Source organism: Saccostrea cucullata, unplaced genomic scaffold (genome assembly GCF_032062105.1).
Source record: "Saccostrea cucullata isolate Sc308-1 unplaced genomic scaffold, CSIRO_AGI_Scuc_v1 ctg319, whole genome shotgun sequence".
In the NCBI taxonomy this organism is placed as follows: Eukaryota; Metazoa; Mollusca; class Bivalvia; order Ostreida; family Ostreidae; genus Saccostrea; species Saccostrea cuccullata.
This window is the reverse complement of record NW_026920610.1, coordinates 1,458,187-1,473,391: the sequence shown is the minus strand read 5'-3', so window position 1 is coordinate 1,473,391 and position 15,205 is coordinate 1,458,187. Positions and strand designations below refer to the sequence as shown.

At 33.2% G+C, this 15,205-nt stretch overlaps 3 protein-coding genes across 3 annotated transcripts; 1 reads left to right on the top strand and 2 right to left on the bottom strand.

The window, feature by feature from the left end:
- Nucleotides 1-388: 388 nt before the first annotated feature.
- LOC134253472 (cytochrome P450 4F5-like) lies at nucleotides 389-6,264 on the bottom strand. Its single transcript, XM_062735996.1, has 4 exons — nucleotides 6,182-6,264; nucleotides 1,522-1,547; nucleotides 817-1,004; nucleotides 389-661 (listed from the first exon to the last, which is right to left on the bottom strand). The coding sequence occupies exons 1-4, from the start codon at nucleotides 6,262-6,264 to the stop codon at nucleotides 389-391; spliced, it is 570 nt and encodes a 189-aa protein (XP_062591980.1).
- A 1,857-nt stretch (nucleotides 6,265-8,121) lies between these two features.
- LOC134253286 (RING finger protein 151-like) lies at nucleotides 8,122-9,651 on the bottom strand. Its single transcript, XM_062735805.1, has 2 exons — nucleotides 9,494-9,651; nucleotides 8,122-8,951 (listed from the first exon to the last, which is right to left on the bottom strand). The coding sequence occupies exon 2, from the start codon at nucleotides 8,947-8,949 to the stop codon at nucleotides 8,122-8,124; it is 828 nt and encodes a 275-aa protein (XP_062591789.1). The 5' UTR covers nucleotides 8,950-8,951; nucleotides 9,494-9,651.
- A 1,258-nt stretch (nucleotides 9,652-10,909) lies between these two features.
- On the top strand, nucleotides 10,910-14,992 carry LOC134254101 (ileal sodium/bile acid cotransporter-like). Its single transcript, XM_062736657.1, has 3 exons — nucleotides 10,910-11,596; nucleotides 13,186-13,357; nucleotides 13,698-14,992. The coding sequence occupies exons 1-3, from the start codon at nucleotides 11,027-11,029 to the stop codon at nucleotides 14,417-14,419; spliced, it is 1,464 nt and encodes a 487-aa protein (XP_062592641.1). The 5' UTR covers nucleotides 10,910-11,026; the 3' UTR covers nucleotides 14,420-14,992.
- Nucleotides 14,993-15,205: the final 213 nt, after the last annotated feature.

Genomic DNA, 15,205 nt, shown 5'->3' with positions numbered 1-15,205 from the left:
CAGTTCGGAGCGTAACAGAGCGTAAAGAGTTCACCTTTCGGCAACAAACATCGTCGGAAACCCACGGGTGATCTCGTCTAAAGACGGGGTGCGTCCACAGTAAATGTAAACCTTTTAGATTGTGTATAAATAGATGAAATAAGATTATTGTAATTTTTTTCGCTTCAACATTTTTGCTTACAATATTAAATAAATATATACAATGTATAAATAAATAATCAATTAACCTTAGAGAAAAGAAAAATACTCACACTCAATAAATTTATTGGCGTGTCGTCAAAACTAAACAAGCTTACAAAACTTCTCTGTTAGCTTAAGAAAGAAAATTCAAATCCTCCATAAATAATCATGTTATAAAAGAATAAAGCTGGTATTTCGTTTATTCAGTTTACCTTGGACCAGCAGAAAATGGACAAAATGCAAATGAGTCTCTCTTTTCCATATTTTCTTTTGTGAATCTTTCAGGTTTAAATTTCATGTGGTCCTCTCCCCAGACTTCAGCATTGTGGTGTAAGCTGTAAATATGGATGACTATCGTACTTCTAGCTGGGATTACATGATTATTAACTGTGATTGAGGACTGGTTGATTCTAAGAATTCCAGGGACAGGATAGTGTAGTCGCATTCCTTCTTTGATGCACTTTGTAAGGTACTCCAGTTTCTAAAGATCTTTCCTAAATTAAGAAAAAAAATTAGAATAAAATGCAAGCAATGGCAATGACAATGGCAGCTACTTGTATCTGCTTCCAACGGAACATCACGAAATCATATAATAAACACAGTCACATAATATTCAGTACCACATATGAACTATGCATCTCTCTTTCTCTCTCTTTCTTTCTCTCTCTCTCTAATCAAGGAAAAACTGCCAGTTGTATTTTTTTTTATACCATTCAAGTTCCCCAGATTTTTTTCACTGACAACCCTGTCAATTTCCTCCTGGCATTTCTTCTGATGATCTGGGTGTTTTGCCAAAGAATACAGGATCCAGAAGATGGCACACACTAGCCGTCGTGTCATTAATTGTCAGTTTTTTTTTACTTTTTAAAAAAAAAAGTTGCCTATTAATATTACTCTAAAAGTAGTAATTTCATGATGAGTTATTTCGGACGTACTATACTAAATATGTACAAATAAAGAAAGCTGCAAAGATAATATAAGAAGAATAATACATGAAATGTGTCATTGCCATATTTCAAAACCATTTAAATGTAAACTGTAAACGAAAACTTTTCTTTCTACGATTTGCATTAGTTTGATAACTTTCCTTCATGATATCACAAATTAAGATCAGTTTCAGCATTTGAAATATGCATTTTGCAAACTTCAGATGTCAAAAAATTATCTAGATATTTCATAAAATATGATTTGCTTAACTTATCAAAACAAAAAAAAAATATAGAAATAATTGCCAAAATGCAATTTTGTATCAAACATACTTAGTATGTTTAGTTACGTTTAGACAATGCTCTACTAACATATTTAAGGAAAAGAATCGTAATCAGCTATAGAATTTATAACCTTCAAACAGAAATGTATCCACCTCTCTCCATACGAGGGTCGTTCAATAAGTAATGCAATACATAGCACATTATGTATCTCATGATAAACATTGAGGCATTTGATTTTATTTTTTCACATTTGAAAAGTTCTGTTAAAGAGCTCTTAAACACAAAAAATCCCACGAATTTAAATACTAGTATTGTCAACGCAAAGAAATTCATTTTTAAAGTAAGCATGGTCACTACACTGAGCTGAAAACTGTTTATAAATGATCTATGCCAAAAGGATTAAAATAAGAACGTATTTGAAAATTGTGTTTTTTACATAAATCATCGAAAACCTCATATTTGATATATGATTTTTATATGTTGAAAAAAATTATCTTTATTAACGCTGTATACTTTTCAGATGGATTCAATAATTCAGAAGAAAAAACGAGAATTCAAATATGGCAGTCAATGTGGTCAATTAAGATTTGTCGGGAGACCAAAAATTATCCACTTTATGTGCCACATGAAATTTGAAAATGCTATATTTACATGGAAAGACATTGTTAAGATGCTAAACATTTTATCGTCACAGCATTTTGTAGAATTCTGACAAAGGAAAAACATTATAGAATAAAAGAATTAAACGTTCTTTTTTCAGAATTTATCGATGTGTAAACTCTGCCTTTTTACTCACAAACTGAATAAATGTGCGAAGCACTTTTATGTAAAGTTTGTGAGTAAAAAGGCAGAGTCTACACAAAGTTTAATTCTTATAATTCCAATTACTAATTTTTTAAATTATTAAAATTATTTCTCTTTGAGGCCGCCATACAATCCGTTATTTTGTACGGCGTAGGGGTACTTTATGCCGTAAAGAAACGTATAGACCCTTTTCCTATGACATATTTTGCCTAGGAGTTATTCCCCTTAGCCGCCATCTTGTAGGGCAAAGTAGTGAATTTACCTCTTTGAGCAACCAATTTTTAATATGCATGCAAGAAATATATGTTGGAAAATATTTACAATTTTAAAATCATGAATTAATAGAAGCCTTGACAAACGTATATTCATAAGAAAAATAGTGTTACCTTTACCTCATTAACCAGTATAACAAATTGAACTTGGTTGAATAATGAAGAGAACTGGAACTGGATATGTTGCCCTACAACATGGCGGCTAAGGCCAGTATTTCTCGGAAAGATGCGAATGTTTTGTCATAAAAGTTTACTTTTCAGGTATAGTCGGTCTTCGCTCCATTTTTTTGTAAACCAAAAAATATTTATTTTATCGTAAACTTTTATGATTATTTTTCAAAAAAATGGAGCGAAGACCCACTCATATTGAAATATTTTGTTAAAGTATGAAAAATTGACCGTTTTTATTCTTTTAAGTCTGCGTATGCTTTTTCATAGGCAAATATTTTCAGTCTTTGTGAGGTTTTTGTAAATTATACAGATTTTACATTAAGTATACTTTAATTAAGGTAGGCCCGTACTTTCAAAATTTTCTGTCAAACTGATCATTTTTTAACTTGAAAACCTTGAATAACTCATGAACTAACTAAAACACCCATAAAAGACATATCTTTGCTGGTTAATTTTCATACATGTCTCAGAGTACATACCTCTAAAAATTCAACAGCCAAAATTAACGTAAAGAAGTGTGATGTCATATTTTATTTAGTTATGCACCAAATCACATCAAATTTATATTAAAACTTGTGGAAACAATAAACAGTCATTTGCCAGGAGAATATTTGAAATCTTTCCTGGAAAACATTAACAAATTGATGTTGAATCTGTCCACGTCTTTAAGAATAAAATCTCAAAATATTTTTATTTTTAACAATTCTGAAAATCTGAATTGTTTACATGCTATTTTTTCTTTAAAATTAGTAAGAATTATATTTAAGGTTAACAAAAACACAAACCTTTTTATGATTGACCAGAAAATTTAACAAAACAGCCCTTTGAACACGTATACCCCCATTTTTGGAATATTAAGTTTTTCAATCATTTTTTTACAAAATTTAAAACGAAAGTAAAATTTAAAAAGATGATATAGGCCTAAAACCTATAAAATAAACCTCAAGTTAAAAAAAAAAAAAAAAAAAAAAAAAAAAAAATATATATACACAGTACAATTTAGGTTCATAAAGGCAATTAAGAATTTTGTGTCTGTGTATGTGCTAAAAGCATATAAATCCTATGGACAAAGTGTAAAGTATCAATTTCCATAAATTTTATATATTAAATGCTTTGTATTCAAATTGATACTATAAATTAATAAATATATACTTAATAAATAATTTTCAAGCAACCAAAATATTTTATTACAAAAAAAGTGATAATCAGAATTTTATATTGGTGTATAAAATTAAAACCGGATCCGTAAAGGTATGGACCTTCCTTAATATTAGATGAAATATGAAATAAAATTTGAATATAGATTAAATTTTTCACTTTTTATCTGTTGCGCTATATGCATTCTGCCCGCCTTATCCCCCCCCCCCCCATCTTCTTACAAAAAGGAAAGTTAAACAGATTTCCTGCAAAGGGAGTCCAAAATTCGTGACCAGGGTATTTTTCTTGTGACTGACAACGCGACTGCATATACGATTAGAGAAATAAACTAGAGCAAAGCTCGTTGCAAAGCAACGAGAAGGTCTTCCGCCCTGTTTTGACCGGAAGTGACGTCAGCAAAAAGAAAGCAATGAGCTTAGTCGTCTCCAGTCACTTTATAATTTCAATTTTGCATCAAAACCTTAAATAATAAGCTATTTTTGGCTACTTCCTGTTTGACCGGAAGTGATGTCGATGGACAGAAAATTAAGTTTTGTGCTTCTTGTGATATATGTTACCCAAAAACTTGTCAAGAACAGCAAAAATATGCATTTTCTGACTACTTCCGGTTTGACCGGAAGTTACGTCGCCGGACGCATTTTGACGACTTCATTAGATTAAGCTTGACATTTTGAACAACATTGCTTCTTGGATGTATTACAAATTCTCAATACTTTTTGAGATATCTGGAAAAAACTTTTGGCCCCTCTAGATCCCTTAATTTAGGGGTCAGCCCTTTTTTCGAGATATCATTCAAAAGATCTTGTAATTCTGCACAAATTTTGTTCTATATGTTTTAACAAAATATTTTTAGTGTAGAAGATAAAAAGCAAAATATGTGTAAATTTTCGCTCTTTTAGGCGTTCTAATTTTTGACCCCTATATAGCACCATTTTGAATAGAGAAATCGAAAAACAAAAACCACTATGCACAACTTCAATCCTTCTATTATCTAAAATCAGTCGAATTTTTCAACTAGAAACTAGAATTTTTGCTCCAGCTTTAGCCGTCTCTGAGCCTTTGTCTGGAAACGAAAGCCTATAAATTTTCGTTTAAAGGGAAATAACTCAAAACTGGAAGTGACTTTTTGAAATTTTAGATAACATTCTGATAGAGTTTAGTAACGTCTATCAACTCTGAAAATTTGAGCAAAGTCCATCGAGAAATGAGTGAAATATGAGGCCTCAAAGTTGACGTCTAGGAAAAGGAAAAAAAAAGAATAATAAGAATAATCTTAATCATCAGAATCAGTAGAAGGTCTTCCGTTGGAAGACCTTAATAAAATTTTGAAGAAAAGAAAGTATACAGGACTTTTCAATCACCCATATTAGCTTGATCGCAGCCACTGTGAGATCTTTTCATTCTCAAAACACATGAAAACAATCAAAGGAAGATTGTTCAATGTCAGATATGTCATGGGAAATGATGTTCATCAGTGTCTTTGTGGCATCCCTAAAGACGAGTATGCTGAGGATTTCTGTTCATGGATACAAAGACCTAAGACACGCGTAAAGGGTAACAGGAAATGCCTTGATGGATTGAAACTGTTAAGAATATGTATTACGTACTTTTCTTACTTTTAACTGACATGTTGCATTATTTATTGAATGACCCCCCGTATACTGTACGTGTACGTAAATTGGCATATTCAAATTTTAGAGGAATCACTGCGCATTGAGTTATTGGCATAGTCATGAATGAGCGCTACACACTAACATGCTTTATTATATAGCTCATAAATAGTCTCTAATAAAATACTACCAAAAATCTAGAGAATTTTAGCATTCAATATCTCGACATTTAATTGAAAGCTGACTTTGTCTCACGTATATGAGTATAGCCGAAATATTCCGAATACGAGCGTTCAATATCAAACGCCCTGTTGAACAAAAAAAAAGTCTGGTCAAATTCTCAAAGTCAAATTTAAGAAAGGAAGTGGCATCTAGGTAAGATGTGTTAAGTGGAATTATTTATTAAAAATTTAGTACGTATTAGACCCATTAAAACCTAAATCGATGCGATATTGAACGCTAAAAGGACAGACGTTAATTTGAATACCGATACTAAAAAATGATTAATTTGAGGTGTTTTTTTAGTTGGAATAATTATGAATTATGAGGAAATGTTTTAGCTACACAATATAGGAGTTATTGAACTTATATTGGTGAATATTGCACTCGCAAGCTCGTGCATTTGAACAGCCAACTTGTGCCAATATTCAATAACCCTATAATACCTTTTATTTATAAATGATTATTTAGCGGTATTTATAAATTCGCCCATCGCTTGCTGAGCAAAAGCCGTTAAAATAATTTATAAAGCCCGCTTTAAAAAAAAAAAAAGTACACATACACAGTATCTTCCTTTGACAAACAATTACCATCTTCTTCTTTAGCAGTCAATAGAATGTCCAGAAAGTCCAGGTACATCTGTACAATGTGTGTCTTTGAAGAGACATTGTTATTTTTTCTGAAGGAAAAAAACAAACATTTCCTTATTTCCTGGTATGTCATTCTAACACTTTTCAAAAAGAAAAGTCACTTACCATTTCTCGATCTTTTATGGTCGACAGAAGATGCATGATATGAAAATTCCCATTACATGTATTTTCATTAATACTAGTATTGGTTTAAATTTTGTTCAATGCAAAGGAGGTATTTTCTGATGAATGTTCCTTTTTTGTGCGACATATTAATTTTTCAAGATTTTCATTCGTAAGAATTTAATTAAAAAACATCGACAAAACGAACAAACGAAAACCTGGGGGAAATGAACATGACACTTATTAATATATCAACTAGTAAAAAGTTTTTCTATATTTTTGTAGAAAGGAGAAATTATATTTTTGATGCAAACATTGCTGGTATTTTGTCATTATATGCTGGTACTTTATCATTATATGCTCGTATTTTGTCATTATATGCTGATACCTTGTCATTATATGCTGATACCTTGTCATTATATATGCCTTTATTTTGTCATTATATGCTAGTATTTTATCATAATAAATATGCTGGTATTTTGTCATTATATGTTGATACTTTGTCATTATATGCTTGTACTTTGTCATTATATGCTGGTACTTTGTCATTATATGCTGGTACTTTGTCATTATATGATGATACTTTAACATTATATGATGATACTTGAACAAATATATGATGATACTTCACTATATATGGTGCTTTAAAAATAGACATCGGGTTCGTCATCGTGATATCCAAAACGTCCAAAACTTTCACAAGACATGATTGCTACGACAATAATTTTATTTAATCTCTCAGACAAGAGATTTCACTAAATGGATATATGATAAATGCGTCGGTAAGAAATTTCAAAAGTAAGCGTTTTTTTTTATTCAGTGAGAATTTGTCAAAATATTCATGCCTGGGATTTGTTTAATTAGACAAACGTCCGCGACTCAAAGGGATCGGATGGTCATAATTGATCCTACAAATCCTGGAAGCCCTGTGGACCCTCCAAACTGGCGACACAGCTCTAGGCGGAGAGGACAATTAAGGTAAGGGTGTGTGTGTATGTGTGTGTATGTGTGAGGGAGAGAGACGGGTGTATTGATCATTAAGTCAATTTCAAATTTCATTTCATACGTACATATAGCTGACCAGTATTTACATGAATGTTGCTTTCAAAAACAAAAACATTTTAGTAAAGTTTGACAACGGTAGTAACATTATCATATCTATCCCTCTTTTATTATACCCCCGCTTCAAAAGTGGGAGGGTATATAGTAATCGGTATGTCCGGCGTTGTCCGCCCATCTCTCTGTCTGTACGTCCGTCTGTCACGCTTTGGGGTACCCTTCTCTTATCTGCAACTTCTCTCATACCAATGAATGAAATTTTTTGAAACTTTCACAGAATCTTTATGACATATTGCCATTGTGCACCTCTAATTTTACTTTTTGATCTGACACATTTTTTGGGTTTCCCACTACAAAACATGGACACTCATATAATATTCATATGGCAGGAGGGGGGTATCATTAAATGAGCTCATTGCTCACAATACCACTGGTTTCTCTTTTAAATAAATAAGAAAATTTCAAATCGTTCAATGTCATGTACAGTATCTTTGTTACAAAACTTTGCTAGTTTTATTAAAAATTGTATTGGTAACAACTAACAAGCACTGTTCTGTCTTTCACCTTTGCTGCCCCAAGTTTTGACCCAAACTACAGTTCTACAGACTGAGGTTTAAGAGTTCATTTCTTTTTTGACATTATATTAAATTTTACTTGTCATATGACGGTTCAGCTTTCTATACAATCAAATTGCAGTAACTCTTCCTGTAAATGGGCGTTTAGTAACTTTATGTCCAGGAGAACGATCTGTTTCGTTCTGGTTTTGGCGAAGCAGTTCCATTAGCTCGCGTTTTTCCAATTCTAATCTTTCCGTGTCCTGTCTACGCTTGACTTCTAACTCCATTAGAAGCTTAATCTTTTGAGAGAGTCTTGAAACTTCAGACTTGAGTTCATCCATCTGAGTTTGCATGGAGGATTCCTTCTGGACCATGTGACATCTCTGTGTGTTCAGTCTAAGTTCCATTTCTTTTTTCTGCTCGTCGATCTTGCAAGACATTTCTGAACGCAACACGTCTATGGCCGTTTTTAGCTCGGTGATACAATTATGATCTTTGTCTTGTCTTTGCACCATGAGCATACCACAGCCGTTCGGACATTCTCGGGCACGGAATTCACAGGAAGCAAGATGGTTTGCAAGATCCTTTCTCAGTACTGTAGCACTACAGTTGTCATTGGTGCATGGAACAGAGCTAAGTGGACACTCCGATTCGTGGCCTTCGATAAATTCCAGTGAAGTTATATGATTGCAGCCAAGGTTTGCATTAATACATCGAAGCTGTAACTTATCTAAATCGTTCTTCATATAACGAAACAAGGGCTTCAGGTTCAACAGCGATAACTGTTTCCTGTCCTCTGGGCATCGACTTTCGTGTACCAGCCACCCCTCAATGCACTGGCGACAGTACGCATGCTCACAAGGAGCTTGTACGGGGTCTTCCAGAACGTCACGACAAATACAACAGAGAAGGCCTTCGTTCACAGTCCCCAAGAAGCGCTCCACATCAAAACCCATACCTACATGTTCAACGAAATCAATTAACAGATTTTTTATAAATTCAATTATTTAGTGCCAATTCACTACTTAAATGACTTTATATGCGCTGGTGCATAGGTAGTCTGAAAAATACATAACTTGTTTAAAGAAGTCTCTTAATTTTCTTTAGATATTTTTGAAATTAATGGACAATTTTTATATACATAATTATATGTTTGAAAAATGAATGGAAAGAACAGTTCTTATTTTTTAGAGAAGTTTTGTGATATATTTATACGTAGAGGGACTATGTGTCTGCCTTAATTACATGTATATGTGCCACGCATAAAGCTAGAGGACTAATTAAGCACAGTCTTTATTTAGTAATTACCGTATGAAAGTGCACTTATAAACAGTATAAATAATTAGCTAGTAACAAGATGCTCCAGATAGATACTAGTAAATTCTTGCGTATTAATTTAAATTGTTACTATGGTAAAATATATGAAATGTACATTCGGAATCTCTCTCCCCAATTTTTAAAATTATAAACCAATTTAGAACTAATGAAATTTCCATTTACCTGATATTGTCACTAAGATGTCCAAAATTATTATGTTTACTTCCAGAAAAAAGTTTCGTAGCTCGCTGTAAGTCGGTGTTCCTCGAGCTCTATATCATATCCATTCAATAACTCATGATCACTGACGGGTAGAAAGTTGTTTTTGAATGAAACTTTACGATTTATGGTCCTTATTGTTTGCCCATCTGTAAGCTTCAACACATTTATCTCTGTAAAGCAACTCTCGAAAATTGTAAATCTTGGTCAGGTTGATATCTACAGAGACGAAAGGTTGTTTATAAACAAAGCATAGACAGTTACACTCGGTGACCACATTAATATTTCAAAGTCATAAACGGTTTCATTGTTCAAATAATGGTAGAGTATATAGAAAATGGGACACGTGCCAGGTCATTTGATCTCATTTTAATATCGGTACCCTGTCTTGAATTTTCTGATTGCTATCGGCGAATACAACATCGGAAGGATTTTCACGCATATGCACGCAGTGACGTAGCATCGTTTTTGAAAAAGGGTGGGGGACCCGAGAAATTTTTTTAACTCCCCTAAAAAAGCTTGGCAAAAAAAGGAGAATTTCGCAAACTCGAAAATTCTATTTCGGGGAGGAGGGGAGGGGGGGGGGGTTCTAACTCTAACTTCCTTTAGTACCAAACTTTTTACTCATACATTGCATTATCCTTTTATTACCCTTATTTGACAATACTGCAACCAAAAGTGAGGGGGCCAACCTGACTTTCAATGAACCTTTAATTTCCTTTAGAAAAACTTATGTCTGGAAAAAAAGGGGGCAGTCCCCACCCACCCCCAGGTGCTACGTGCCTGTGCACGTGTATGTTGCAAAAAAACTTATTATATTGTTAATATTGATTTGAATTTCTGAACTGATTTAACTTAGTAAATAATGCCTGGAAGAAGGTATTTAAAAAAATCATATATAAAATTGAGTTTTTTTGGATAAGTTCTAACTAATTTAATAATATGGCGTATTTTTCATTTTTAATCAGAAACCAATATTAAAAACATCATTCCATTTAATTGTTAGATATTACCTCATAAATATAAAATATTTCTAAGACTTTCCAATAAATTAAGCACAAATCTTGAAATGGCTATAAATTTCAACATGTTCAAAGATAAAAAATTTAAAACATTATCCGACTTATTTTTACCGACTCCACATTTAAATAAGAAACAAAAACAGAAACATGAGAAATACTAGTATTCAAATTCAAAATCACGTAATGTTATTTTTCAAGCCAGTCAGGCACGCCACATATAGCTTTAAGACTTTAAAAAAAAAAATACGCTATAATAAATTTGCGAGAAAAGATTTGATTAATCCTACAGTAAACCTTTCAAGAACGGATCTATGATTAGATCCGCTCCACATGTCCCCGAGTGACTTACTGACGTATGAAATCTTTAGAGGGATTCCGAGCATACTTATTCATCAGCATGGCCTGGCGAGGTGCAATTTTATTGAGTGCATTAAAAAGTCCATATTTAAAGATACAATAGTCAGGAACAACCAGTATGAGTTTTTGTGCGGAATTAGTTTATTTTTTGTATTTATTCTGCCTTGTGGAAACTTCACCAATCGTGTCGATAAATGGACAACGACTGGAGTTGACGGAAAATGAGGTCAAGATTTTGACTTTCAATTTCACCGAAACGGATAGACCTGTCAAAGTATTTATCCACAGTTCGGATACAGAAATTTTCACAGTTATTGGAGGCACTCATCATAATATAACTGATGGAGAGCATGGGAACTTTTCTACTAGAATTCACGGTGAATTTTTAGGACGTGCCAAGTTGCATTTGTATGTAAACAAATATTTCCAAGGGACGCAACCCAGTCAAGCATTAAGCGACAGTGTTGTGAATGAAAGCTGGTACAAAGTTGATGATTCTGTTGACATTGTAGTTAAACGAGCTGACAGTCCACTCAATACAATTTTTACTTCCATTGTGATCATTCTGGTATGCTTGGCGAACATTGCTATGGGTTGTAAGACGGAACTGAAGGAAGTGAGGAAGACTATGAAGAGACCTGTAGCACCTGTCACAGGGTTACTGTCACAATTCATCCTCATGCCTCTGGTAGTATAATGTTATTATTGTAGATTTACTTCATTAATTTACATTTCCCCAGATATAGTTGATATAAAATATGAAGATAAGTGGCTGTGACCAGTCGACAGGGGATACTCACTACCCCGTGGATCACCTGCATGGTGCAGTGGTTAGAGCATCTGCTATTGGAACTTAAGGAAAATGATCCTATAAATATTACAGGTTCGAATCCCACCGTGGGACATGTACACCACCTTTGGGAGAGACCATATAAACAGAGGTCCTGTATCACAGTAGGATGCTGGCACAGTGAGGGTCCCTCCATGCTCAGTAGCTCTGAGTGCCCAGCATTAGGTCAAAATTTGCAGCTCTCCACCGGTAAGTGGTGGCGTCGCCATATGAGTGAAAAATTCTAAAGAGGAACGTTAAACAACAAACAAACTCCTTCTTAGCACCTGATCCAACCTCTGATGTCTAAAAAGAACTGTGTTTGTTCTACTAACAATTTCAATGGACTATAGAGCTTGAATACAGTTCGTTATCTCCATATTTGAATTATTTCATGCACATGCAGGCACTTGATGTTTCAGTGTTTTCCCTAAGAACCGGCTGACGGCCAAATTGACCACTTCGACTGATAAAAATGCCACCTAGAAATCAAAATTTCTTGAAAGGTTAACATAGTTCTGTTCATTAACATCTACCCTTAGCCTGTAACAATCGATCTTTAACCCTTTACTTTAAAATAAAGGGAAAACAATGTGTTTAAACCTTTCTGTTCATCATGTTCATCAATGAAATATCTCCATACTATAATATAGTATTGGGTGATTTTGATCAAATTGAATTATGAAGGAAGAAAATGATTTACATGTAAAACATCAAGCGCCTGTGGTAAGGAATTGTGGTATAAAAATTCCATTGCCAAAGCTCAGATGCTCAAATCTAAGATATCATCTAAAAATGAAATTGTTATACATGAACAGATTATATGAATCTTTGACCTTGACCTTTAATCTTTTACGTTCAATATCAATAGAAGCCTTCATTTATGCCAGAGGGAGTGGTGATATTAAATTTAATTGAATACCCAAAGAAAACTGAGGAAAATGATATTTGAAAAGTTATTTTTTGACCTTGACATTTGTTCTATTTGACCTGAAAGATCAATAGGAATCTTTGAGGCCATTAGGATATTTAGTATTATATAGAATTTCAATGCCAAAAACTTGAAGGCTTTTCAAACTATTGCACATGGAAATGAGTGTTGGACATAGATTTATGACCCTACCTATCAGCCTTTTATCCTTCACAAATTCAACAGACAGTGTTCTTTTTTAGTCCATGAAGAGTTGTGATATAAAATTTCATTGCAAAAGTTCAAATGCCTCTTGAGATATATCCTCTAGATAAGAAGCAGAAGACTGAGTATAAATTCTGATAATTATACATCAGCAAAATGAAATTGTATAATATTGTATGAATAAATATGCATTTTATAAATGCACTAGGGACTCATTTTTAACATCTCTGAAAGTGGGAAAAATATCCTTTAATCATCATGATCATAATGTATCATTATATATGAAATCCAACATGTTTATGAAACATTGTAGATATCTTTGGGAGTTGGCTACCTGCTTGGACTAGATGCAGCTTTGTGGTTTGGATTCTTTGCTATGGGTTCCTCACCAGGTGGAGCTGCTAGTAACATCTACTGTTATCTATTGGATGGGGATGTGTCCTTGAGTGTTACCATGACATTCATCAGTACCTTATCATCCCTAGGTCAGTGTGTCTGACATAATTTTTTTAGTTAAAAATCAATTACACTTAAAAACAATATAATTGTCTGAATTTTATTCTGATTCACATTACAGCATGTGTAATTTGAAAACCTTAAGGTTATTGGTGCATTCATTAAATATAGGCAGTTTGTGAATGCTATATATATATATAGAGAGAGAAATGATTATTAACTAGTATGCTGTTAAAAAATAAATTAACCTACAGTAAACTGTAAAACTCTATGAATATAGACAAACTAAGAAATTATATCATTCTGTGTGAATTGTGATATGAAAATTTTGGCTCAAAAGGTTGCATGTACATGTACTTTAAATTTTAGCCCTGATTCCTGCCTGGATATACAGTGTAGGGGTAAATGTGATTTACAAGGATATAGAAATCTCCATTCCCTTCACTAACATCATTGTGTCCCTGATAGGCCTGATCATTCCTGTGGGCATCGGAATTCTGATACAGACAAAGAGACCCAAGTGGGCCAAGTTCATTGAGAAGTTAGTTCGACCAATCACAGTTATTTTTGTAATTTTGGTTTTTACAGTAGGAGTGTACGCCAATCTTTACGTGTTTAAACTACTCACTCCTCTGACACTACTGGCCGGTGCCCTCGTTCCATATTGCGGGTTTTTCTTTGGTGCTATTGTCGCATTCCTGACCCGACATGACAGACAGAAAATTCTTACCATTGCCATAGAGACAGGTATCCAAAATACAGGGATTTCCATTGTCATGCTTCAGTTGTCACTGCCTCTTCCAGACTCTGATTTAGGAATCGTGGCTCCAATTGTATGTTCTATTTTCACCCCCATCCCAATGGCAATTGCCATTATATCATATGAAATTAAAAAAAGGTGTTGCACAAAGAAGAAACCTCCAAGCGATGAGAAAATGGGAGGTTTAGACAAAGTGGGGGATTCTGAAAAAGCAGAGGTGAAAGGTTTGTCTTATCTCCCTGTGACTGAGAAAGGAAGTGACAGCGAAGTGGAGGCAGCCAAAGACGTGGAGGAAGATGGAGATGTAAAACAAAGGAATGGGGCAATATGACTTTTTATGTGCGATTTTGAAGAATTTCCTTTGATTCATTGTGCAGGAAGCAGTAGGGATAAACACCGATGATAAAACATTGATCAGTGTAATATTAAATAAGAGAAAAAAAAATAGTTTGTGAAAATGGTAAATATTCAATGTAAAAGTGATGTTACTGTAAGAGGAAAAAAGTAAATGTTATATGTCTGGGGAGAAAATGGTAAATAATCAGGGTAAAAATGATATTACTATAAGAAAAAAGATAGATACATGTAATATGATTCAAGAGAAAATGATAAATATTCATTGTCAAAGTAATTAATTTTAAATACTTTAAAGAAAAAAATATGATTCAAGAGAAAATGTGTAAATGAGAAAATGGTAAATATTCAATGAAAACGTGGTACATGTATTCCTTTTAAATTAAGAAAAAAGTAAAGATGACTAATCATGCTCAAGGGAAAATGGAAAATAAGTGTAAAAGTGATATTTTTTAGTCACACTCAAGAGAAATATACAGATATGTAGTGTAAAATTTTTATTTTAAGAGGAGAATAATTAATATGAAATAATTAAAAATGACAAATACAGTGAATTTGTCAGTGTAAGAGTGAGGTTCTTTAAAAGATTCTGTTAAAGTTCACTGTAACTATACATTTTTTGATTACTTTCATTACTTGTAATGATTTACTGTAATTCAACAAGTTTTAATTGTTTCAAGAAATACATCTGTGAATTTTTAGACCTTTATTACTTTTGCATATTTCTCACCACAAAGCATTATTTTAACTGTGTGATAGTTCC

Coding starts and splice junctions, on each gene's coding strand:
- LOC134253472 (XM_062735996.1), bottom strand. CDS start 6,264: ATGTACCTGGACTTTCTGGACATTCTATTGACTGCTAAAGAAGAAGAT. Junction 1,548..6,181: donor AAGGAAGATACTGTGTATGT/GTACTTTTTTTT, acceptor CCTCGTATGGAG/AGAGGTGGATACATTTCTGT. Junction 662..816: donor AAAGAGAGAGAAAGAGAGAT/GCATAGTTCATA, acceptor AAAGATCTTTAG/AAACTGGAGTACCTTACAAA.
- LOC134253286 (XM_062735805.1), bottom strand. CDS start 8,949: ATGGGTTTTGATGTGGAGCGCTTCTTGGGGACTGTGAACGAAGGCCTT.
- LOC134254101 (XM_062736657.1), top strand. CDS start 11,027: ATGAGTTTTTGTGCGGAATTAGTTTATTTTTTGTATTTATTCTGCCTT. Junction 11,597..13,185: donor AATTCATCCTCATGCCTCTG/GTAGTATAATGT, acceptor GAAACATTGTAG/ATATCTTTGGGAGTTGGCTA. Junction 13,358..13,697: donor CAGTACCTTATCATCCCTAG/GTCAGTGTGTCT, acceptor TTTAAATTTTAG/CCCTGATTCCTGCCTGGATA.